Source organism: Mus musculus, chromosome 1 (genome assembly GCF_000001635.26).
Source record: "Mus musculus strain C57BL/6J chromosome 1, GRCm38.p6 C57BL/6J".
In the NCBI taxonomy this organism is placed as follows: domain Eukaryota; kingdom Metazoa; phylum Chordata; class Mammalia; order Rodentia; family Muridae; genus Mus; species Mus musculus.
In genome coordinates, this window is record NC_000067.6 from 64,788,801 (window position 1) to 64,815,185 (window position 26,385).

Below are 26,385 nucleotides of genomic sequence, written 5' to 3' on the forward strand. Positions count from 1 at the left end.
GCAGCTAAGGATGCTTGCAGCTCTTCCAGAGGACCTGGGTTTAGATCTCAGAACCCGTATGGTGGCTCACAACCATCTATAAAACCAGTTCTAGGGGAATCCAATGCCCTCTGTTGAACTCCTTGGGCAACAAGCATGAGTGTAGTATACAAACACACAGCAAACCTCTCACACACATCAAACAAAAAGGTCTTAATCCCCCTTCTTCTACAAAAGTAAATAGCCCACTCTCAATAGACCTCAAATCTTGATTTTGCCAAGGGCTCACTTCCCCATTTCCTGAAGATTTTTTTCTTAAATAAAGCTGATATGAGAGAAAGTACTTCCATTGTCATTTATTGAGAGGGAGAGAACTTTATACATTAGGAACAGGTGCACTTAAATTATTGTGACAGATAAATGTAAAAAAAAAAGAGAGAGAGAGATGTCCTGTCAACAGCACAACTTCAATTTTATACTATTACAGTTACTAGCTTTAAAAATAATGTAAACAAAAATATGGATAAATTAACCAAAAAAGGCAATCAGATCCAGACAACAGGGACCACGTAAACTAGCACATTAGCTATTGCGAATAACTAACAGAGAGAAGGAACAGCTCAAAGGCACATCCTGATTGCTTCTGTACCGCATGAGCAGAAGGAAGGGGAATGACTCGGATCTGAGCTAGGAGCCCGAGAACGAGCTATACAGGACCATCCACGTCACACACTCTTGCTCTTCACCTGCAGTCTTGGCGTCCTCCTCCCTTTATCATTCCTTGGAGACAGGTAAGGACTGTTTACAGTAAGAGCCGGACAGGTAACCAGAGGCAGAGCTCACTGCAATGAGGGCCTGATCCGGTGGCTTGGTGGACTGCCCCGGCGAAAATAGGGACACTGTCATCCACACACATCCCCGAGGCTTCCCACCTTCTACGTGGAACACAGGTGGCAAGTAAAGAGAATCTTTATACAATAAAGGAAAAAAATCCTCCTGTTGATGTCACTTCTGAACCTAGTAAAGACTAAGTTCACAGACTTTGTCATTCACTTCTGCATAGCTAGTTTTCTTTCTTTCCCCATTGACTGTGGTGACATGACATTCCCCTGAGTTTGGTTAATGAAAGCAAGCAAACAAAGAGTGGCTGAGAAACATCATAAAATAAAGTCAAAACATTGTATGATTATGCCTATTGTATTTCCTGGTAAAAGTGCCAATGGCACCGAAGAAACTGATGTTTCACTCAGATAATGCGTTTGCAATGTGAATCCCTTTACTTGTGAAGTTAAGGCACCAGGTTAAGCAAAGGTGGACGTGCATCTCGGAATACACAGGCTCCAGGTGGGCTGTGTACTGAACAAGAGCCAGCAGGGAAGCGCGAAGGGATCCATAGTTGGTTGAAGGGTCCTGCAGGCTTCAAGTGGGTCAGAGACTAGACTAGACTATAAGGCACTCCTACAGGGAGATGAACCGGTGGGAAGGAAGGGCCGCTGGCCAGTTGGTCTCTAGGTGGTTTATTAACATGAGCCTCAAACCTGGCCCAGGGCTGAGGAAGCAAGCAGGCAAGGCAATCATGGGAGGGGACAGGGCTGGGTTACAGCTTCCAAGGCTGGCCAGATGGGCCCAACTGTGGAAGAGCTGTCCTAGGTGTCTTGTTCATCTGGCCTGGGAAACAAGTGGCTTCACTAGGGAGCTTTCTAAAACGACAGCAGCCAGCGTCTCTTTTCCCTCAGAGCAGAGCCCTAGCAGAGCAGCCTGGGTCCCTCTCACTAGTGCCTCCCATCACATCAGAGCCTACTCTATGGAGACAGTGCTACATGCCATGGTCACCAGGAACCCATCTTACATAAAACACACTGGCAAATGCTGGAGAGGCTCAGCTACATTTTCCCTTTCACCCAGAGTTTTACAGTGATGTAGATTTTTTTGTTTTAGCCCCGCACCCACTAAAACATACCAGAAAACAAACAAACAAACAAACAAACAACCTCAAGTCAGAGAGTTTTGAATCTAAAGGACAGAAGTGCCTACAGAGAGACTACTGGGTGCTAAAACTTAACTGTTAAGAAACTGTCCCTGTGACAGAGATCAGCATTGGTTAGATTAGCTGAGGGGTTTACTCACGTAGCTTGTAGTATGCTGGGGTCAGGCGAGTGGGACAGGCAGAGCAGTGAGCCACGTTCCTAATGCCCACCACCACTACTGAGTCAGTACCAAGGAATGGATGACAAGGGCCAGAGGCTCCAGGGAGAAGTGGCCAAGGAAGAAAGGGCTAGCTTCTTTCCCCTTTGTCTCAAATTCCTGACATCTCCACATTATTTCAGAAGATGAAAAGTCATGTAGAAAACTCCCAAAACAATATTGCACACTTCCCTATTTACCATAAGAAAAACCAAATCAAACAAAATAAAATAGTCTGTGTTGGGAACAGGCAGTATTCCAACTAAGGGTCAAAGCCTAATTTCTAATCTGACTATTTCAGCAAAGCTTGGGAGAAGACCCAGAGCTGATCTGCAGGGTGAGAGGGCAGAGCTCCCCTGAACTAGCAGCAGAACTTTTCTCTACTTCCTTGCTGGCAGCGGGCTTTGCTCTTGGTGCTCAGGGTGTGTGGCATTACTGTGGTCCTGTATCACTGTGCTCCTGCTATCATAGGTAGTTTGTGTCTGGAGATCTCTGGGCCACGGATGGAGAATGAACTTGCAGGGCTGCAAGCCAAGCTTCCTGGAGGAGTTGCAGAAAGCAATCTGTCAGTGCTCATGTGCAGTGTGCACACATGACAAGCAGAGACAGGCCAGACCTCACCGAGGGTGTGCTGCAACTCAGCCACAGTGACAGAGTGACACAGACACCTTTGTTTTGGGGCAGCTGAGGGGAATCACAGCACGGGGCTATTTCAGACTGTATTGGAACCTTCGAATCCCGAGGCACTGTAATCACACACTCCTTTTTTTTTTTTTGGTAGAGGCCTATTATAGAAGAATCAAGAAGCAGTTAACCTTTCAGCTCATCAAATGTAAAAACTCCCAAAAGATGGCTGTTATTCAGCACATGAAGTCAGGGGGAAGACAGAGTTTGCATGGTTTTCATATAAGGCTGTGTCCAACTTTGGGAACAGGCAGCCCTGGAAAGAACTCCTCTCCCATCAGAGCTGACTGCCTTTGGAGCACCCTGCAGCCTTCCTACTGCGGTGCAAATGCAGGTCTATTTTAGGAACTGGTTTCTTAACGGTGGGGTTGGGTGCCAACACTTCCCCCGGGCTGGATGGTGTCACACATGAGTTTCTGGCACTAGCAGGAGGGAATTCTTGTGCTACACCAGGGAATGGCTGTTTAGTGAAAAGCCGTTCCCTGGGCTTTGCAAGCAGCTCCAGGAGATTAATGGACCGTTTTCCATTATGCTTTACGTGTATGGTATTTACTGAGATGAAAAAAAAGGAGGTGGAAATGCACAGGCTTGCTTTTGTTTCGATGGTTTCTAAGCAGTGGAACAACTACCTAACACTGCACCAAGTCATTTGTTAGACCTGAAAACAGTAAGGGCCTTCATGCACTCTGAGACATTCTGGGCTGAAAATAGCAATTTTGAATTTTCATGGCAGATCCAACTCCTGATCTGGCTCCACGGTGTCCTATCAGATTCCGGTGGTGGTGGCAGAGAACGCTGTTGTGAGTCCTGAGCGGGCATGGACCATAGTGAAAACAGAAGTAGCAGGACATGGCTCCAATTCCAGATCATGAGTGACAGCATGCTTATCTTTCCCTTTAAAAAATAAACACGAAGCAATGTCCAGGGAAAGGTCTTAGGAGTGTCCAAGGTCCGCTCACACACAGCAAGGCCCTCTAAGGGGCAGTGGGGACAGACAACTCAGGTGTGCTAAACAGGGATCCAGATTTCACCCTCGGCTTTTATTAGGTCTAATCTTGGGCACCTGTGAGTTGGGGCAGGACATGGGGCCAACCTGGGGTCGGGGGCTCTGTTCTTCAAGTCTCTGTGCTCAGTGTGCTGGGAATGGCGTCTCTGACAGTCAGAATCACAGATACATTAGTTTCAGCAAAGGTCAAGAGTAAGCTACGGTGACAGGGACTGGGGGTGGAGGGAGAAGGCACTGTGCCACGGGAGCACATCTGTTTCATAATAAGCAGGTCTAGAATTCTCCAGTGAAAGATCATGTTCTGTTCTCTGAGGCTGGAAAATATAAATACTGTATTTCATGAACAAGAGGAGGAAGAGAGAGACTCAAATCTGTTTGTCTGTTTTGCCAAGTGTTTGAGACTTCCCACCTTTGTCCTTTATGCGCAACATTCCCTACCACTCATTCCAGTGAGGTCAACCTGCCTTCCCAAGAGTTTATAAAAGGCACCGTGAGGTGTCTGGTAAATAGGGCCCTGGCCTTTTACCAAGTTTCATGCCTTGGCTATAGCTTCCGGGTAGCTAGGAAATGAACACACGTGTGGCGTTCAACTGCATGGTCTGGGGCCAAAGGAAATGGTGTGGGCCAAGAGGTGAAATGCTTGCCTCTAACTGCACAAGTCAGCTGAATGTCTCCCACTAGACTGAAGCATCGAGAGCTGGTGCCTGTGGGAGCAACTTGGAGTTGAACCCCTGCGTTCTCTGTGAGCCAGTGTTTCCCCTGATCTGAACAGCAGTGAAAATCCCAAAGGACAGAAGCATGGGCGGCAGTGGGCAACACCAGCTCCAGGTGAAAGACACAAACAAGTACTTCCTGGTGAGTCCATTCTCCTGCCTTGGAAAGAGTTAAGGAAGAAGGAATGCTGGCCGCCAGGGTCTCAGTGCCTTCCTAGCAGCCATCTTGGTCACAGTGACAACTATGCAGGCTCTTACAAGGAAGGGGATCACAGTGGGAGTACACTACCCTCCAAAGAGCGAAGTGATCCACTTCCCATTCCTACCACGCTAGTTACTCTTTGTGTTACTGTAAGGTGGCAATTATATATGTATATATCTACTTATTTCGATAATATTAATTCATTAATTCTATTTATGTTTGGTATTTTCTTAATAGTTTAGGTTTGTATTTTTCAAAATGTTACTTCTTAATAACTTTTAATAATTACATAATTTTTACTTTTAAATATTTTTTAAAAATAATTAAAAACAAGTAAAGCCAGGTATGATGGTGCATACCTATAGTCCCAGCATTTGGAGGATGAGGCAGCAGGGTCACAGGTTAGAGGCCAGCCAGGGATATATAGCAGGACCCTGTCTTAAAATATGTCCCCATCCCAAACAAACAAAACATCCAGGATACAAAAGCAAGAGTAGTTACGCGGACTGAATAAAGGTCAAAAGTGCTGTGAAGGACAAGGAGAAATAAAACATTCAAACGACAGGTGGGTCCTGCCGATGGAGGGCTCTGGGGAAGGAAACATCCGGTCCTCCAAGATGCGTGCAGTAAACTCTACCTAGCAGACTATGCACTGATGCGCTTGAGTGCAATCCTGGGACACTTCCTCCTGGGCAGCACCGTGAAAAACATGACCAGTGTCCTCCATTCCACGCTTGGAACTGTTCTTAGGGCACCCATGTGCACTCTCTGGCAGGCATTGTAGACTCTGATCATCAGGAAGGTGCTGGGCTTCGTACCAGCCAACAGACAACGACATGAAGTGACTGGCCACTGAGGTCCTCGCTTTCTGTACTCTCTCTCAGGGACTGAGTTCACACCCAACGCAGCTCAGTTCCTGATGCTCTCTGTTGAAGGAAGGGGCCTCTCGCTTTCTGCTATGTGGCTCTGCTTCACTCTTCCCATCTCTGCCAAAGACTCTGGGCCTGGAAGTATCCAGAAACATTCTTGTGTTTTAGGGATGTCCTTGTGAAGCAGATGACAATGGCTCTACCTCAGTTTCCCCAGCAAAGGCTAAATGTCAGTAGCAATGCAAAGCTTTGCTGTGAGAGGTGTTTCCTCCAATACTTGTGCAGTCAACTGGCCCTGAGAGCCAGTGTGTATGAAGGGGTCTGAACTACAGAGCAATGTGTGTCAATCACATTTGCTGGGAGCAAGCAGCAAATGTCATGGCCAAGGGTAACTCAGCTATCTGTAGGAGTTCATCCACAAGATCTTTGTGAACTTCTTGGACAATGAGTTATACAAAGCATCATACGTACAGGACGTATAGGTGTATATAATATAAATAAATAACTTATCTATCTACATCTAGCTGAAGAAGGAACAGCCTCATCTGCATGGGCACGGGCAGCCCCTTGGGCGGTGGAGAGTGCATCCTGGCCTACAGTCAGGTGCTTTGGTAGGACAGCTCGAACATGGCGCATGCCTCCTCCAGGCTCTCGTCCACGTTCAGCTGCCGCCAGAAGGACTTCTGCTTCTTCTGCAGTTCCCGTCGGACACACCGTGGGCAGGGGACAGACTTTTCTTTGCACTCAGAATGGAAGACAGCTCCACAGCTTTCACATCTGCAAAAGCCAAGCACAGAAGTGATTACAAGACTACAGAGCACAACAGGCTGTGCGGGACATCCCTGTCCTTGGGAGGAGTTATAACGAGAGACAGGGGCTGCATCTGTTTTCAAAAGGCTCCATGTTAGATTTCACCAGTGACACAATCTCCCTGTGATTGGAACTGGCCTCATGAGACACTGGCTTGGGGGAGGGGAGTCAACACTGACCCAGTGACTCTGTTAACAGTGACAACAGGCACATGAGGCTTTGTGTGCCAGTTTCCTCTCCACCACAGAGAATGGAGTAAAAACTCTAGGGTGAGCAGCCAAGAATGTAACCTAGTGCCTTGGCAGCCGGAACCCTTAGCAGGCCTTGGCAGCCCTGCGCTGTATGCCAGGGAGTGCTCTACTTCAGCCCTCCTAACTTACTGCTTTTATGTCTTAGTTCAGGAAGGTCTGATGGACATCTTCATTCTCTGCATGATGTCCTGGGGCTTGTTATGCTGTGCACTTTTTAAAATGAGGAAAATCCTCCCACCTTTAAAGGCCTACCTACGGTATGACCTAAGTGTGAACAAGGACGAGTCAAACAGTGGAAAGGAACCATTTTCTCACCAACAGGGCAGCTCTGGTAAGTCATGGAGGGGAGCCATTCCAGGTGGCTGACTAGCTGCTTGTCTGGCCTGCTGGAGTCTGCCTGCCTGTGCAGCTTGTTTTCCCTGAGGAGTCCTTAGCAATGACTAATGAGCCCGGCTGCCCCAGCCCTGCTCTCTTCCGCCACACAGGAGCTGTGGAAGGGAACTTTCACCTCATCCCAGGAGCCCAGGGGGCCGACTACCTGATCTTCTTTAGCCCTGGAGGTGTTACATGCATCTGTCTTCAGGATGTCCTGGACTTTTCAATCTTGGATACGGGTTACCTCAGGATACTATACCCTAATGTGCCAATATCTTACTTACAGCACCACCAAGCAGGACTCAATGGCTTGGCCTAAGGAGGGTTTTCCCACTGACCCACCCATACCTGTGGAGAGGGCAGTGACTTGGAGTTGTTGGGAATGTCTAATAAAGAGATGGCCTACAGAGGCTTCCTGCCCCCAGCAGTACCTGCTCCTAGCTCAACTGAGGACAGTGGTTCTCAAGACAATAGATGAGGAACCACAAATTGTTCTCCTATCCTTGATGTGTCCCCCTGGGGTTCCCATAAAGAAGATCAGTTCCCCCCAAGGTAACTCCTATTGGTGACAGAGTATGTAGGTAGTACTAATTAAGGTAAGGGTATGTCTTTGGTCCAATTGGCTTAGTGTCCTTAACGCAGGAAACAGAGCTTCTCAATGTCTTAGCGTCTCTCTTCCTCCTTGTGCACTATTCAAAGCCATTAGTGACCTAGTAAGAAAACCCTCATCAGGGCGCAAGAGATGGCTCAGCAGTTAAGAGCACTGACTGTTCTTCCGAAGGCCTCTAGTTCAAATCCCAGCAACCACATGGTGGCTCACAACCTTCCATAATGAGATCTGATGCCCTCTTCTGTTGCATCTGAAGACAGCTACCGTTTATAATAAATACATCTTTAAAACAAAAAACAAAAAAACAAACAAAAAAAGAAAGAAAGAAAAGAAAATCCTCATCAGAAGCAAATCCTGCTAGCACTCTCCTCTGAGCCTTCCATCCCCCCGAGAGCTGTGAGAAACACATCTTTAAGCCACCCAGCCTGTGGTATCTGGTATGCTACCCATGCAGACTAGATGATGCCCTGGAGCAAGTGACCTCACCTGGTGAGCGTCAGTTTCTTCATACGCTTAGGGGAGATAACATGAGAAGCCATCTCACTGGGATGCTGCAAGCCTTGAATGAGATCATGGGTAAAGTGTCTAGCAGTTTCTGGCCCAGGACAAGCTGTGCCCCTCAGGCATTTCTGGGAGGCCTCTACAGCCTGACTTCACTGATGTCAGTGTGTGGTCCAGATAGCCCCAACAGGCCTCTCTTTTTCTGAGCAGAACACTAAGTTTCCCAAAGGGCTAGTGATCATTTCCTAGGCACACAGAGAGCTGGAGACAGAGCTGTCACTGGGACTCAGGGCTACTGGCACGAGCCTAGGCTCCACTGATGGCCATCTGAGCAAATACATACTCCACAAGCAGTGTCAAGTCACTAATGTCTCTCTCTATAGCTGGGATGCCCTGGGTGGACTGTTGCTTCCTGGATGAGTCAGTTGCCTTTTTTCTAGTGCTGCTGACCACAACTTCCTCCTCATGTTTGCTGTGAGACTACAATGAGCAAATACAGATGGAAGGACCATGCAAGCAGAAGCGATACATCCCTTACAGGTGACTTTAATGCTCCTTCCTGGACACAGCTGGGCCACCTCGATGCCCTCCCTTTCCCTAAACATCCACTCCTGCCAGTCAGGATGAAGGTCAGAGCCAGGTCTCCCAGTGCCTCTGTCTGGGTTAACTATCCACTTTGGGTAGTGGCTTTGTCCCCACTGGGTCACACCTTTGTAAGCTATCGTTAAATGACACTAATGGTAGCTTTATCAAGTGAATTTCCTCAGGGCTGGTCATGGATTTATACACCTAGGGCTGTGGTCCGAGGGCAACAACTGATAAGGAGGAAACACCCAGTTCCCCAGTGCCACTCCCTTATCTCTGCTGATACCAGGCCTGCAGTGAAGGAAAAGATTGAGTCTTATCAGGCATTTCTGGTGCAAAAACCACCTATAGAGTGATGGAGGGCCAGTGCACCTGCTTGGTCTAGCCAAAGGTCAGTAACTGAAACAAGTGTGAGATAAAGAAATTAAGGAGCGCAAAACAGAACAAAGTCTCATTTTCTAACAATTTGTAGCCCTGGAGTCATTTTTCAGCGGTGGTACAGATGCATGGATCAATAACATTCTAAAACACAATCACTCCTCAGCTCCCTTTCACCACGCTCCCTGATTTTCATTCTAGAGAATAAGGCAGGCCAGGCATGGTGGCATATGCCTTTAATCCTAGCACTTGGAAGGCAGAGGCAGGTGGATCTCTGTGAGTTTGAAGCCAGCCTGGTTTATATAGGGAATTCTAGGCTAGCTAGAGTCACAGTGGGACCCTATCTCAAATAAACAAACAAGAAAAACCTTGAAAAAACGGCAGAAAAGGGAAGAAAAAGACAAATCTGCTTTTATATGGCATTAATAAAAGTCTGTAGCAGAAGTGTGAGGTTCAGAGAAAGCACAGTATCTGCAGAGCAACAGGGCTCTGCTCTTCCTGGGAACAGGGCTCTGCTCTCCCTTGGGAACAGGGCTCTGCTCTTCCTTGGGAACAGGGCTCTGCTCTCCCTTGGGAACAGGGCTCTGCTCTCCCTTGGGAACAGGGCTCTGCTCTTCCTGGGAACAGGGCTCTGCTCTCCCTTGGGAACAGGGCTCTGCTCTTCCTGGGAACAGGGCTCTGCTCTCCCTTGGGAACAGGGCTCTGCTCTCCCTTGGGAACAGGGCTCTGCTCTCCCTTGGGAACAGGGCTCTGCTCTTCCTTGGGAACAGGGCTCTGCTCTTCCTTGGGAACAGGGCTCTGCTCTCCCTTGGGAACAGGGCTCTGCTCTCCCTTGGGAACAGGGCTCTGCTCTTCCTTGGGAACAGGGCTCTGCTCTTCCTTGGGAACAGGGCTCTGCTCTCCCTTGGGAACAGGGCTCTGCTCTCCCTTGGGAACAGGGCTCTGCTCTCCCTTGGGAACAGGGCTCTGCTCTTCCTTGGGAACAGGGCTCTGCTCTTCCTGGGAACAGGGCTCTGCTCTCCCTTGGGAACAGGGCTCTGCTCTCCCTTGGGAACAGGGCTCTGCTCTTCCTTGGGAACAGGGCTCTGCTCTCCCTTGGGAACAGGGCTCTGCTCTTCCTTGGGAACAGGGCTCTGCTCTTCCTTGGGAACAGGGCTCTGCTCTTCCTTGGGAACAGGGCTCTGCTCTCCCTTGGGAACAGGGCTCTGCTCTTCCTGGGAACAGGGCTCTGCTCTCCCTTGGGAACAGGGCTCTGCTCTCCCTTGGGAACAGGGCTCTGCTCTTCCTTGGGAACAGGGCTCTGCTCTCCCTTGGGAACAGGGCTCTGCTCTTCCTTGGGAACAGGGCTCTGCTCTCCCTTGGGAACAGGGCTCTGCTCTCCCTTGGGAACAGGGTTCTGCTCTCCCTTGGGAACAGGGCTCTGCTCTTCCTTGGGAACAGGGCTCTGCTCTCCCTTGGGAACAGGGCTCTGCTCTCCCTTGGGAACAGGGCTCTGCTCTTCCTTGGGAACAGGGCTCTGCTCTCCCTTGGGAACAGGGCTCTGCTCTTCCTTGGGAACAGGGCTCTGCTCTCCCTTGGGAACAGGGCTCTGCTCTTCCTTGGGAACAGGGCTCTGCTCTCCCTTGGGAACAGGGCTCTGCTCTCCCTTGGGAACAGGGCTCTGCTCTTCCTTGGGAACAGGGCTCTGCTCTCCCTTGGGAACAGGGCTCTGCTCTTCCTTGGGAACAGGGCTCTGCTCTCCCTTGGGAACAGGGCTCTGCTCTTCCTTGGGAACAGGGCTCTGCTCTTCCTTGGGAACAGGGCTCTGCTCTCCCTTGGGAACAGGGCTCTGCTCTCCCTTGGGAACAGGGCTCTGCTCTCCCTTGGGAACAGGGCTCTGCTCTCCCTTGGGAACAGGGCTCTGCTCTCCCTTGGGAACAGGGCTCTGCTCTTCCTTGGGAACAGGGCTCTGCTCTTCCTTGGGAACAGGGCTCTGCTCTCCCTTGGGAACAGGGCTCTGCTCTTCCTTGGGAACAGGGCTCTGCTCTCCCTTGGGAACAGGGCTCTGCTCTTCCTTGGGAACAGGGCTCTGCTCTTCCTTGGGAACAGGGCTCTGCTCTCCCTTGGGAACAGGGCTCTGCTCTCCCTTGGGAACAGGGCTCTGCTCTCCCTTGGGAACAGGGCTCTGCTCTCCCTTGGGAACAGGGCTCTGCTCTCCCTTGGGAACAGGGCTCTGCTCTCCCTTGGGAACAGGGCTCTGCTCTCCCTTGGGAACAGGGCTCTGCTCTTCCTTGGGAACAGGGCTCTGCTCTTCCTTGGGAACAGGGCTCTGCTCTTCCTTGGGAACAGGGCTCTGCTCTTCCTTGGGAACAGGGCTCTGCTCTCCCTTGGGAACAGGGCTCTGCTCTTCCTTGGGAACAGGGCTCTGCTCTCCCTTGGGAACAGGGCTCTGCTCTTCCTTGGGAACAGGGCTCTGCTCTTCCTTGGGAACAGGGCTCTGCTCTTCCTTGGGAACAGGGCTCTGCTCTTCCTTGGGAACAGGGCTCTGCTCTTCCTTGGGAACAGGGCTCTGCTCTTCCTTGGGAACAGGGCTCTGCTCTTCCTTGGGAACAGGGCTCTATTACAGAGGGGCCTTACTTGGAAAGATGGTTGGCTCCTAGGGCTTAACTGTTCCTTGACCATCTTACATGAACTAAAGTGCTTGCAGCCCCTCCCTTTGTGCTGAGGACGGACCAGAGTTTCATTCCTAGCCCCATATGGCAATATAAGCCTGTCACCCCAGCCCAGGGGAGACAGAGACTAGAGGATCCCTGCAGCTCACTGGCCAGCTAGTCTAGACAAACTGGTGAGAGACCACGCCTTAAAAACCAAAGTGGATGACTCTGAGGAATGATCCCGAGATTGACCTCTGACCTTCCCATGTACCAAGTACACATGTGCACCTTTACAGATACTCACCGCTCCACCTAAAAGAAAAAGACAGGAAGATTCACCCTTCCCAAGTTTTCAGAAGTCTGTCTTTATACAAGGCAAATCTGTCATCGTAATCACCTCTGACTAAAACCTGCAACAGGCAGCATATCAAATGAAGGCCAGTTTCTATATGTCTGAGTCCCCTCGCCAAGCAGCAAGCCACCAAAGCCAAAGTTTCTTTATAGGATGCAACTTCAGGCAGAGTGTTTGCTACTGACTAAAGGCACACCATGGATTTCCCCATTTCTTTCTTATATGTACACTGCTTCATAAGCTATGAGTCTCAACCTCAGCACCACTGACATTTTAGGTGGGATTTTCTTCAGTGCAAGGGGCTGTCCTGTCACTATAGGGTGCTTAGCCTCTACCCAGTAGCCAGAGCAACCTTCCCCCAATCTGAGCTGTGACAATCAGCAATGGCTACAGATACTGACAATATCTGTGGGGTCAAAATATTATCTGCTGAGAATCACTGACCTAAATACCTTGAAAGGAAATCACAGGAGTGCCCAGTGAGTTAACTGGCTGGTACCCTTCCCACCTGCTGGCTTACATTTTCGCCAACCAACAAGGTCCAGCTCAGTGCTCTTACCCGTGTCATTCTCAAAACAACTTATTTTCAGTAAAGCATGTTATAAAAAATACCTGAACAAGCCGGGCAGTGGTGGCGCACTGCCTTTAAACTTTTATCCCAGCACTTGGGAGGCAGAGGCAGGCAGATTTCTGAGTTTGAGGCCAGCCTGGTCTACAGAGTGAGTTCCAGGACAGCCAGGGCTACACAGAGAAACCCTGTCTCGAAAAACCCAACAACAACAATAAAACCTTGAACAAACTAGTACTATCCTGTTGTTTCCGACATTATTTAGAACATCATTTAAGATGTAAGGAGGTTTGGATGTAAGTCATGTAGACTGCATGTCCAACAAGACCCTAGGTTGGATTCTCAGCACTGGAAAAGAGAAAGATCAAAGGTCAGATGTAGTACAGTCTTAGCACTCAGGGAGGTTGAGGCAGGAAGGTGGTAAGGCTGAGATTCTATTTCCATAAATAAAATCAAATCAAGCTTAATATAAACACCCATGATAGACCACTGTGCATCATTTGGTAACTCAACTTTTTACCAGCTCAGTGCCTTTTCAACTCATCCCAGAGCTATCCTGGCTGGCTAGCTCTCAGTTGCACTTAGTAGCTTTTTGGATCAGATTTGCTGGGCAATTTCTCTGTGGCCTTTCTATTCTTTCATACTCTACCCAGACCACGAGGCAAATAAAAGGCAATTTGTTTTTGCATGTACTTTATACACTAAACTCCTTTTATGAACTAGGAAAAGCAATTCCCACTGGGAAAGCACATCAGTAGAGTGTTCTCGAGGATGTTGAGAGAGCGACCATGAGGATGCTGCTGCAGAAGTGAGAACATCAGAGTAAGGAGATGGTTTCTCAGCTCAGCTTGGCATAAACATGCCACAGGACAGTGGCAAGGTACTTTGTCTTTTGACCTTATTCTCTTCACTCCTTGGGCTAGCCGGTATCACCAGTGTCTTCTAACATGTGGACTCGAGGGAGGTGTGGGCAGTGGAATCGAGCTGGGTACCTGCACTCTCCTTTCCCATGCTCTGTGGGGAATGAGTGCCAAGGAGCACTAGCTGCTTCCTCTCCAGAAAGGCTCAGCCCAGTAAAGGGGCGTTACAGTCCTTTGAGTGTGGTTTATTTGTGTTAGTTAAGGTAGGTTACATAAGTTAGTATAGATAGTTTTATTATGGCTATTGAATCCAAGAACCAGAACCCGCTACAAACTAGCCGAGCTACATCCATCCAAGGGTAAAGGTTTACTTCTCAAATCTTATGGCAAAGAAGCAAGAATTCCTGGCTACAGATTGTTTCCTGTTCTGGAATGCTGATGATGTGAGACCAATTAGACACAGGCTTGATGGATTCGTTTGCCCCCTTCCAGACTCAGACTGCACATAGGGAGGTCGCAGGAAACTGCTAAAGGACACTGCCCTCGTAGAGGTCACTGCAATGCGTCTGCTCATTCTTGTTAAGTTCTCTTCCTTCTGCATCTTTATTTTTGGCTCAGGCATTAGCCTTGGACAATTCATTTGGATTAAAACTCAGGCTTCAGTTTGCTGGGTTTCTGACAAGCAAAGGATGGGCCTTCGGAGAAGTGTAGAGCCTGTGGTTGATTTCCACCCTCGAGAGACCATATCGAACAGGATGAGCAGCAGAGAGAAGTATCCACTATGAGCATACGTGTGCCATTTAGGGGATGGCTGCTGGGTAAGGTACCCTAGATAGTCATGAGCGATCACTAGCTTTTCCAATAAAGCAGGAAGATTATTTAAATCTTTTAGCTAAGTGAGGTAGCTACTGGAGTCTGGCTTGCTGTTTTCTCCTGTCATTGGACATACAAGTGAAACAAACAAACAACGCCCCTCCCCCCCAAATCCTACAATTCCCTTAAACAGGAAATTGGCCAGTATCGTGTATGAATAGGCCTGTATATCTGTATATGTACCTATTTTAGGCATCTATGTACGTCCTTGTTGCTCAGTAAAATACACAGAATTTGTTATTAGAGGTCTTAAGGTGAAATGAATGAAATACAATGTAATGAATAAGAACACTGAGTAGGACCACTCTTTGGGGGAAGTGAAAGACTAAAATAACGAGAAGATGACAAATAATGTTAATAAGAAACTGACTATGAGTGGGCTCTGATGAATGGGGTAAGGCAAGCAGTGGCCTAGGCACTGCCATCAGGGGACTTGACTCTAGGCTAATCTGACAGTCCAAACACCCCTCGATTTTATCAGCAGGACCAGGAGGAAGAGAACAAGGGATGTGGACGTCTTGGTTAGTGAAGCAAAGGCCTTGCAGAGAGGACATAATGTGCACAAGTACAAATGCAGAGAGCATCATTATATATCATTATATTTGACCACAACACAGTCGCAGTTGCTCATTGTGATCCCACCCATCCCCCAACCCTTCCTTTTGAAATTTAAAGTAGGCAGCATCTACTTGGCCTTTTGTTTATGGGGTGGTAGTGGTGATGGTGCTGCTGGTGGTGTGTGAATGTACATAAATTAGCTTTTTAAAATCCATAAATAATTGTGCTTTGAGTTAGGCATTATTTGTTTTCCCATGATTATTAAGTCTGTCTCTAAGTTAATGGATATAATACAAAATACTAACTGGTGGCTTTTGTGGTCCTAAGCTTTGGACTTGATTCTGGTGCTGTGATTTGAATTCTGGCCTTTCTCCAGTTAGTAGTCAAATACAACGTAGTTCTTCAGGTTATTTAACACACACCTCAACTCTTGGAAAGACAATTGGCATGTCCTGTAATGATGCTTTTATCTGTCCTTTAAGCCAGAGTTAATTAAGGAAGAGCTTCCCTGATTGGAACCCACAAAGCATTAGGCTTTCTTTGGTGCTGGACTTTGAGTTTGTCAGCTAAGCTTGGCTAATACCTATTACAAAAGCTTTACTTACAATCTGGATTCAAAATAGAATGCAAACAAGGGTTAATTAATTCATTTGTTAATTTTGCTACCCTACTGGGGACATTAACTCACCATCATCCTTTGTGTAAATGCTTAATAAGTCCTTCCTGCTAATCTGTGGCCTGGAAGAGAAGTCAGCCAGCTCTAGGGCATGGTTAAAAGCACAACAAATTGAATGTAAATGCAAGAGAATCTGGGGAAAGGCGAAAGCTAATATTTCTGACACTAAATCTGCATCTTAAGGTTTACCTGGCCGTCACTATAATTCTCAAGAAAAAAAAAATGCTCACCTTTTCTTGGGATTATTTCAGGACAATATATATGCTGCTAGAAAAAATACAGGCACTATAGGAGGATGTAACACCTCTACCACTGTTGCCAGAACTGGGATACACTATGGCTGTGGCTACTGCAGACTAGACACAGGAGCAGTGGCTCTCTGTACAGATTTCTGAGTGGTTCAAATGCCTGGAGGTTATGGACACCTGGAAAGGCCTGGTTGGGACAGAGCAAGCTGAGTGTAGAATGCAGTTAAGGTGATACAGATGACAAAAGATGCTCTTGGCTCCCCCACACTTCTGTTGACTCACTGGTTTTATCTTAATTTAAAATTAAACTTTTAACTACTAAGTATTTATGAAAAATGCCTTTAAAAGGAAGTAATTCATCTAGGACTGACCAGGACTCACTCAGCACAGCTGAGCTCATAACTTAGCAGAGCCAAAGCAAGAGAAAGTTTGAGCATGGTGAGTATGTTAGAAAATGCATAGGAGGTTAGGAAAACAAGCCTAGTTTTATTAGCAGCAAAAGTTGTTTAGGAATACAATCTTGGTTACTGATATGAGTTTAGAAGGAACAAATCAGTTATTACTTTTATTCCTTATTTATCTCCGGCCACTGATCCCATTCTTTTAACAAGACAACATTACATAATTTACTCATGGTTTTTCTAAGCTAGTGATGCTAGACAAAGGAATCCCTAGGGAACTCTTCAGTTCAGGCTGCAGTAACAGCTGTGCCAATCACTGGTCTGGCTTCCTCTTGACGGCTCAGGTGGTGGCCTGAGCCAAAACTGCTGGCCTGGGAGAGGGAAACTGAAATGAGAAACTTTCTTTGCAGGGGAGTTGGCCTGAGAGGGGACATGGGTACTTCTTAGGTGCAAAAGATCCCTTAATATGCACAGGCCTCTCTTAGTAGTCTACTGTAAATAAGCTTGGACAGTAGTGGAGAAAAATGTCACCTCCCTCGTTGGAAGTTTAGACAGTCACATCATCTGTGATTCAGAAGCCCTGGGTTGGCACTTGAAGACAGTATCTTCTCTGCCAGAGAAATCTCTTTATGTCTTTGTATTCTATAGTTTGAAGACTTTTCTGTCCAATCGCTGATGGTGACATAAGCTGCTTTCTAGCTGAGTCTTTTCATTTAAATTTCCTTTTTACCTACCACTAATGATCTGCTTCCTAGAAAAGAAAGTAGATGTGAACTCCCTTCTAACAGAATGGCTGCATCCCACTTCATCGTCTTCCCAGGCTAGAACTTCAGTTTACATTAAATCTATGCAAGCTCAGTGGCTTTGTATGTTTCCAAGGCTGGGTCTGGACCAGCTTCAGGATCATTATTCACATTTGTCTACTATGTTACTGTTTTATTGTAAGATGATTCACAAATTCCCGATTTTCTTCCTTCCTTCCTTCCTTCCTTCCTTCCTTCCTTCCTTATCTATCTATCTATCTATCTATCTATCTATCTATCTATCTATCTATCTATCTTGCTATCTTTTCTTGTTTTCTCATTAAAGGGCTACATGATTCTTTCCATTGGTTGTGGGAACAAAAATTACTGGCAACCACACCAAAGATGAGACTAGTTTAGGGTGGCAGTCTCCCATTCCATAAGTTGGTCTTGTGGTTCTTCCAAATATCAGGGCTGGTGCTCTGGCAACGGTAAGATAGATAAGGCCACGAGAGTCAGTGGCCTAAAGCTCCTGAGTTGTTAGGTGTGGTGCTGGATGTGTTTCTAGCCTCTGTTGGGCATGCGCATCCTTGGCAGGTGACTACTGGTTCTCCATGGCTCTCTTGAGCTCTATGCTCTGGTACACTTTGGTCCAAATAGCAACATTTATATAAAATGAGAATGTACAGTATCTAAGTCTTTCTGTGCATATTAAGTTTTTTGAGAGCATCAGGGATGGAAGAGATAACTACTAGTGTTGGCTAAAGAATAAGAGTGTTTACTGCTGCAGCACTGTTGAGTGGTTCAATAGTCAGTCCTGAAGGTACTTAATGGAGATATGGTAATATGATAGCGTGTTAGAAGAGGCGTTAAAGTAAAAAGATTTTTTAAATGACAACTTTAATGACACTACCATGTCTATTCTCAAAATTCATTGTATAGAAAATAATCACAACATACAAACATACATTACAAAACAAAGCTACTTTTGCACCTTTTGTAAGAACACAAGATAGTTAATTTCAGAACAAACTGCTCAGTCTACACAGTCAACCTTTTTTGTATGGAAAGGCAAACACTTCCTGTCTTCCCATTGTGTATTCAGGTTACTTATTTACAGTCCCAGGGGGAAGAAAAAGTATACACTAAGAAGTAACAGAAGTAACATAAAAGATGTTCTGAAATTAAGTTCTCTGAGTAGTTTAGCCAAGCTCAAACATTTAATATCTTCTCTCTTTGATTTTAGAGGCTTCATTGCCCCAGTAAAACACATCTGTCCCTAATATATGACAGGATGTTAGTCAATACTCAAAAACAGTCACATATAATGGTAATGTCTAGTTAAATAAAAACTTCCTAAAATCGTTTGAAAGTTAATTTTAAAGGTCTGTGATTTAAAACTTCAAAACCACTTAAGTGTAATGTGAATAAGTTAAAATAAAGAGACTCAGTGCTTCACTCATTGCTCAGTCATGAATTACTCATTGAGAAGTTAGTTACTCTGCCCAGCTCTGGACGGGGCAGTATGGTGAATAGAACAAATTCACTTTTTAAATGGATCTTACAAAGTGATAGGCAGAATCCCAGTTTGAGTTTGACTCTTAAGCTCCTTGAGAGTAATGAGTGTGTCAAAATCAGTCAGCTTGGATATTATACAGAACAATATATAAAACATCATATTCAATATGCATATTAAGATGCTAAATCTCAGGACTAGAAAAACCTCCCACTCATACCTTTTGTTAATTGGTACTATCTCCCTGAGATGTCCAGAGGGGTGGTGGCATGTCAAGGGTCATGTAGCAACCAAGTGGCACAGTTAATGATGTATATTCTTGTACATCCCTTTCCCATTGGTCTTTCCATGAACTAGCCTGTCTCTACTAATTAGATGGACCCTAATACTTCTATCTATCTATCTATCTATCTATCTATCTATCTATCTATCTAATTGAAAATTTTTTCACCCAATATATTTTGATTTAATGATTTATTTATTTTTATTTCATGTGCATTGGTATTTCACCTGCATGTTTGTCTGTGTGAGAGTGTTGGGTTTCCTGGAACTGCTGTTACAGACAGCTGTGAACCACCATGTGTGAGCTGGGAATTGAGCCAGGTCCTCTGGAAGAGTAGTCAATGTTCTTAACGGCTAAGCCATCTCTCCAGCCCATATTGTGATTTTTAAAAGCAATTAAAGAACTCACCAATAAACATTTATAGATTAAATATGATTATATTTGGAGCCAGAGGTATGTGCTCAATGAAAGATATAGGACTGCATTTCAACATGACTTTATTTTATATATGTTCATATATAAATATAAAAATAATATGTGTAGAAAAATAATAACATATGGAAATTTCTTTATATTTTTTGTGTCTTCTACAGTGAGTACCATTTCTTTTTACAATTAGAAATAAAAACAGGATTTTAATCAATGATGGTCACTTTCTTCTGTAAGCAACAGATAATTAGGTCATCCGGAATGTGTACAGACAAGGCCATGCAACCTAGATACCTAACTAGAAACTCAGTAAGGGAACATGTCTTGACAGCAATCTACTGAGACAACCATGAGGACTGTAGTTATAAATGTGCTTTATTAATCAAGAGGTTAAGGCCATACAGGGTAGGGTCAGCCCAAGTATTTCATGCAGGTTTTGTCTGTTAGCAGACATTCTGAAGTGTTTAGACATGAGAATATGGAGCCAGCCATGGTGCAATGTTATATGCTAAGTTATTATTTGAATATAGGTTTTCTTTTTGTTTGTTTTTTGTTTTAGCAAAAGAAAATAAAAGTCTGCCTGATGCCGCTGCCAAGCCACCCAGCACTGTGCTGAAAAGTTTGTTTTCTTTCCTTCAAATCAAGTCAACCATTCATGGACACAGCAAGTACATCAACACAAGGATGGGTGGGCAGCCAGGAGACTAAAGAAGAGAAGAACTGCATATTGGTTCTCATTACTCTCTCCCGTCATTCACCAGCTTTCTGGTCTGTTCTCCTCTCAGAGACCTCTTCAGAGACCCTTCCATCTATAGACATTGAAGATTCTAAATCCTGGCAAGGGTCTGTTAGAGGGCTACCAACAAAGTGCCCAGCATTTTAGTCCTAGTCAGAAAGCAGCCAGCAGACAGAAGCGGGTGGTTTCGCAGGAATGGCACCTAGGAAGGGGAGCCCAGGCTTCCTTTGGCTCTTTCTAAGATCACACACCTTATTACAATACTCCTTAAGTGGGCTGCTTCCCAAGAAAAGCCACAGAAAGGAAATATCATTAAAAAAGACTATAGACATTGGGGGTAAGTTCTTCCCTCCTTAAGCCTGGCCCAGCCAAGGCTGTTGCCCTCTGTTGTTGAACAGGATGTAACAGGACTGCCAAGCACAGCCCACAAACCTGGTAATTAGGTGCACTGACAGTGTTTGCTTTGGAACCATTTACCAACAAAGGAATGTGTCAGGCTGATTAGTGAGAACAGGGTATGTAATGTGTGTGTATTTAAGTCCACATGAGGCCATAATCCAGGAATTCAGTCTGTTTGAGCAAGGGCTCTCAGAAATGAAGGCTGAATAAATAGGAAGCTACGGTGGGTGGAACACTCGAAGCTTCTGGATAGCACTTCTTTCTTCTCTCAAGCTCAGTTCACCTGTACCCTGCCCCCTTCCCCACCCCACAATGCAGACCAAACATTTAACACGCAATTCTCTTAAAAATATAATGAACTGAACTAGGTAAATGGAAAACTTTTTGCCAGGTTGCTGGCAAATGTGCAGTTTATTATTTTGGCACATATGTGACAGCTTTATTGGACATTTACTCTCCATAGATGCTCTCCATATGCCCTGTTGGTGGGCAAGTAAAAATGCAAATAGAACAACAGAAAATAATCAGCTTTTTTTTTTTTTTTTTTTTTTTTTAAACACGGGGTCTCACTATGTAGCCTTGGCTGGTCTGGAACTCAGAATGTAGACTAGGCTGGCCTCAAACTCACATGGATCCATTTGCCTCTGCTGGGACTAAAGGTATGCACCATCACATGTGATCAGAATGCACTGACTTTAATGCCACTGCTCAGGCAGTGCTAAAACAAACAAACAAACAACCTCTGTATTTAAGCTTCTTCCATGGGAGGAAGGAATTCAGCACTTTATATACAACCCAGCTTCCTTGTCACTTTTGATAACAACCCTTTGTTCAGGTTTGCCTGCAGTTGGGTACTTGGGACTCCATGTGTACGTGAGGGATAAAGAAGGGCAAAAAGCTCCAATGGAAAGAACAGTATCTATGCCTCAACAAGTTCCAGTCCATAGGGGCGGGCAGGCCAATCGAAACTGACAGCAGCATTTTCAATAGGTCACATATACTAGGAAGATTCTTCACACCCTTTAGTGGAAATGATGATTTTGAGTCTGACCAGATAGGAAAAAGTGACAGACTTCAGGTTTAAGTTCCTTGGGAACTTTCTTATATGAACTAACCTGACAATACATCTCAGTACAGAAATGATGAGTTCTGTGTGGAGCCTCACTTGCATGGGCATTTCGGTGAGGACAATGTTCATTCTCAAGGTAACATGGAAAGTTCTTCTACAGTGTGAAGACGGCATGTAGTGAGAGTGTGTGTTAGTACAACTGGTGAGAATTCAATGTAAGTAACTTCAAGTGAGCCATCCTTACTTCTTGGAGGAGAAACCAACTACACGTAACACAAAGAGAAACTGGCAAGAATGTTCAATCCATCTGTTTCTTTTACTATTGTTGTTGTTGTTATTATTATTATTATTTGTTTGTTTGTTTGTTTTTTATGAGATGCAGTCTCACTAGGAAGCTCTGACTGGCCTGGAACTCACTGTGTAGACCAGACTGGCTCCAAACTTAGAGATCACCAGTCTCTTCCTTTTTAGTGCTGGGACTAAGTCTTATATTCAAAACTTAACTTAAAACAACAAACCCTTTTAGAAGAATAACGCCAGAGTTGCAGATGCCCTGAGGACACACAGGAAGAATGTCACCCTCATGCCTTTCCAAAGGCGAGTTGGACAGACCAATGTTGCTGGCCTTGTATCTGAGCTGGTCTGTGTCACACTTCTGTAATGCTGCTATAGACTGGGAAACCCTTCAGATCCTCTTAACTAGTTGGTTCATTTGAAACATGTCAGCATTCATGAAGTAACAGGACAATCAACACTATGGAATGCATACACAATGAGGATGCTAAACTCAAGGTTGTTTCTAAGCATAGAATCTTCTTATCCACATCTGGATGTAGCTCAGAAGGGTACACTGGTCAAAGAGTCTTGGAGTGCCATGCTTTCTCTACTTAAATACCAGTGGAGACAACTTTCCTGTCATCTGAAAAAAAAATTTAGCCAAGCCGAATGGCACAGGACAGAAGGTCATCCTGCCTTGGTGTGGAGATGATGGAAAGAAAGCTATATAGGAGAAAATTTAAAGATTTAAAAGAAAAAAAAATCTAAGTTCTATGCCACCGTGGACTTATGTGGCTTCTTTGCTTGCATACTCATTGTTTCTCCTTAAGTCTTCGTGCAGTATCTGTTAATCTTCTGACTTGTAATTCTTTAGGGATGGAGCGTTTACTTCATATTTTCTAAGGAGTGTGTTGTTTCTATTTCTCTAGGATGTGGGGTTTTGCCATTGTCTTAACGGAATGTTTGTTAATCCTAAAGCCTTGCTTCCCTTGTATCCTCTCACAGGTAAATGAGGCTTAGTTACCGAATGGTCTTTCTATTGTATTCAAATCTTGAAGTCTGGACATTAAGAGGTTCTTAGTTAAGGGGGTGTAGGTGTTTCATTTGTGTCTGAGAAGCTTGGGATAGTGTAGCAATCTGGAGTTAAGGCAAGGTACTCTTAGCTTCCATGGATAACCCCACTGCCCAGGGATGCACGGTATCAACCTTCTCTTATCCCTGTCACAATAGCCACTCCTCCACTTAACAACAGAAATGTGTATCTGCCCCGTCCCATCTGCCATGGCTTACTGCTCCAGGTGTCTAAACTCCTGGGGCAAATAAAGGGACAATTGAGAAGCACATCTTTACGGAGGTACCTTTAAAGGCAGATCTAGATATCTTTATAATTACTCTTAGGGTGTACCCTGCAGACTTCTTTGAAGACTACAGCCAGTCTTCAAAGAAGTCTTACAGAAGAAGCAGTAGTGTGTAATGAACAGCGTGGATGTTGAGTCACATATATTGTTAAGTGTTTTGCCTTATCTGTTAGGGCAAGTAAACTGTTTTCTCTGAACTTAGGTTTTCTTATCATTAAAGCAGAGGTGGGCCAGGAGATGGCTTAATGCATAAAGTCACTTAGCACCAAGCCTTGATAACTTGAGTTTGATTCCCAGAACCCAAGTGATAGAAAGAGAGAACTCCCACAAGCTGTCTGTTCTCTGACTGCTACATATGTTTTAAGACACAAGTGCCCACACATATACACACATGTTCACAAACTAAATAGAGTTTAAAACAGAGGTAGGTAGCACTTATAGGACAGGCAGAAGAAAGAACTGCCATGAGTAAACTGCTAGAACGAGTGCTAGTTAATGCCAGTCCCATGATTCCAGCATGCTCTCTACATGTTCTAGGGGAGATGCCCTACACCCCGAAACCCTACACTAAGGGCATATTTTCAGATTAGTCAGGAAGCATCCTCTTAGATAATGATTTAAGAAAAAGAAAGTCCAAGTTGACCAATGTTTGCTATATGGTCATAATTGAAAAAAGCAATATAAATACAGTATATTCTAAAACCCATTTACCAAAGTCAGTGCATTAGAGCAGCACAAGGTTTCACAGAAACCACAGAATGGTTTATCTCCACTCACGCAGATGAGGTCTAGGTCTACTTAGCTCTGACCATGCTTTAATATAACTTTCTCATGGCTCTTCTGTCCCAAAAAACTATATTATATCAAGGGTCATGCATATTCACTGTATCTCTAGCTGGCTTTCTGTATACTGGTAATGCTCTTAAGAAATCGTTTCTTGAGAAAGTAGTTCTAATATTGTGAGAGTTGTGTGTGTGTGTGTGTGTGTGTGTGTGTGTGTGTGTGTGTGTGTGTGTGTGTGAGATGGCTCATATGTGGTAGTCAGGTATAGGTCCTCACATTTCACCCGGCTTGAAATGGATCTTGTATTGGCTGTTTGCTGCGGCAGGGTTCTGGGGGTTCATCTTTCTCCACACTCCATCCCATAGAAACCTGAGGCTCTAGCTGTATGTGTACCGAAGTCAGCTCTCACATGGCTTCCTAGGCTTCAAACTCAGGACATCGTACTTTCATGTCAGGTATTTTACTCACTGAGCCAGCTGCTTACCCCTGAAATTTTTTGTAAAATTAAACTATAATACTGGGAAAATAAAACTAGGCTCTACAAATTCACTAAGTATCTCATTTCCAAGATCTTAAAATATAGATGTGGAAAATTTCAAATATATTCAGAAATACAGAGCACGGCACAATATATCCCTGTGTATCTATGACCGAGCTTCAACTTTGCTGACATGGCATTTTCTCTCACTTATGTCTATCCCTTCACTCCATAGGGAGATTATTTTGAGGTGAATCTCATGTGTCATATTCCTTCATTTACAAAATCTCAGTGACATATTGATCTCATTATTCAAATTACTTATCACATTTATTTATCACATTCCACAAATGGGCATGTATTTCTCACTCAAAGTTTTCTCTGCTAAATTTTGATTTTTCTTTTGTCTTTTCCTAAAGACTTGTATAAACTGCTCTTAGGGTTTAACTGGAAATGGCACACTAAGAGGAAGTTCCCTGAGAAGCATCAACCTGGATTCTAGGAAAGATGCTCAAGGTTCCTTTTGATCTCACACTCTGCAAGCTGCGAGAGCTGCCGGTGACCAGCAGGGAATGAGGATTCTAAATAGCTACAGATTTAGTACCACTGGATAGAAGCCTCTCACATGGGATAATGAGGCCATTTTGGTGAGAATTCAGAGCCTTGACAGTCATATTATCTTTGAATATAGTCTTTCATATAATATCCTCGAAGGTAATAGATTTTAGACGTAAACCAAATTTTACAGCAGATTCTGTATGGAATTCATGTCAAGAGCATGAGTCTAAGGACACGTGGCATTTAAAAATGTATAATGCCTCATGCTCAGATCGTCATCTCTGTGGTTATTCTTAATGAAAGGGGAAGGCCTCATTGGACATGGGGGAGGGTAAGAGATGTAAAGCAGGAGCCTGAATCATCTGGTACAGCCAGGAAGGAAAAAATGATGAACAGCAAGCTAGCAAACAAAACGCACAATGGTTGAGCTATCTCAAAGGAACCTGGAGCCAATGCAGAGCTTAAGTGCAAAGCTGGAAAGCTTGAACAATAATCAACACTGTACACCCCAAGGTACAAAATAACCACGCATGACTCTACACTGACAAGAATAGCAAACAAGTTAAAAAAAATAATAAAAAAGAATGAGAGAAAAGGACAGACCTCCCCAGCAGGACTGCAAACAATTCTGGGCATGCTCTGCTCCCAGGCAGGTGGAACCTCTCAATAGAGAGATCCATGTGACTCCTTTCAAAGATAACTACATGAGAGGGAGAAGAAGAGTAACTTTACAGCAAAGGAGTGTGCCACCAACCCTGCAGTGGTAAGCCAGGAAGGTGCCGTGCTTGTCACATGTGATAAAAATGCTAGCTTACCTACATGTTCTTCCCTCCCCAGCCCAAAAGCATAAAGCCTAGGCTAATTTTGCTGTTGCTGTTTTTAGAGATTGGTTCTTGCTTATCGTTGCCCAGGCTGGTTGGAACTTGTTATATTGCTCAGGGATGTCTTGAATTTGTGAGTCCTTCTGCCTTGGCTCCTGAATTTCTGGGATTACAGATATGCTCAATCATGCTTGCCTTTAGTCTAATCTTGAAAAGAAACAAAAAACAAAAAACAAACCCAGACACCCCCAACCGTGTCTTTCAAAACTAAACTGTTAAGATCATCAAAATAGGTAAAGTGTTTGAAACTGTCATAGCTGAGTCTATAACAATAAAGTTCTGAAAAATGAAAATTATTCAATGTAAAGTACTATTCTAGAATAGAAAATGGATGAAGCAAAAACTAAGGAAATATGGAAAAAACTCCAAAACCCAAACCCATGGACCTTAGCTACTGATGAATCACTGCTCTATATCCAAGCTGATGCAATGTCCTCATGTGAGGTTGAGGAAGCCGGAACTGTGTGGTGGGGTGTGCAGCCTATGGAACTCTGTACTACCTTTGCAATTTTCTGTTCTAATAAAGTCTGCTTAAAACTATCCCACTTTGATCTTGGAGT

The 26,385-nt window shown here is 44.9% G+C and overlaps 1 protein-coding gene and 1 pseudogene across 3 annotated transcripts in view; one reads left to right on the forward strand and one right to left on the reverse strand.

Moving 5' to 3' along the window:
• Nucleotides 1-319: 319 nt before the first annotated feature.
• Nucleotides 320-26,385, reverse strand: part of Plekhm3 (pleckstrin homology domain containing, family M, member 3) — a 167,705-nt gene continuing 141,639 nt past the window's right edge. For 2 of the 3 annotated variants that reach the window (NM_001039493.1, XM_006495982.2), the window contains exon 8: nucleotides 321-6,414. In NM_001039493.1, coding sequence (NP_001034582.1) covers nucleotides 6,237-6,414 — 178 coding nt within the window. In that variant the 3' untranslated portion in view covers nucleotides 321-6,236. Of the gene's footprint in view, nucleotides 6,415-26,385 lie in introns of all 3 variants that reach the window. The other variant, XM_006495983.4, reaches the window with a different exon arrangement.
• On the forward strand, nucleotides 10,328-11,323 carry Gm18633 (predicted gene, 18633; annotated as a pseudogene).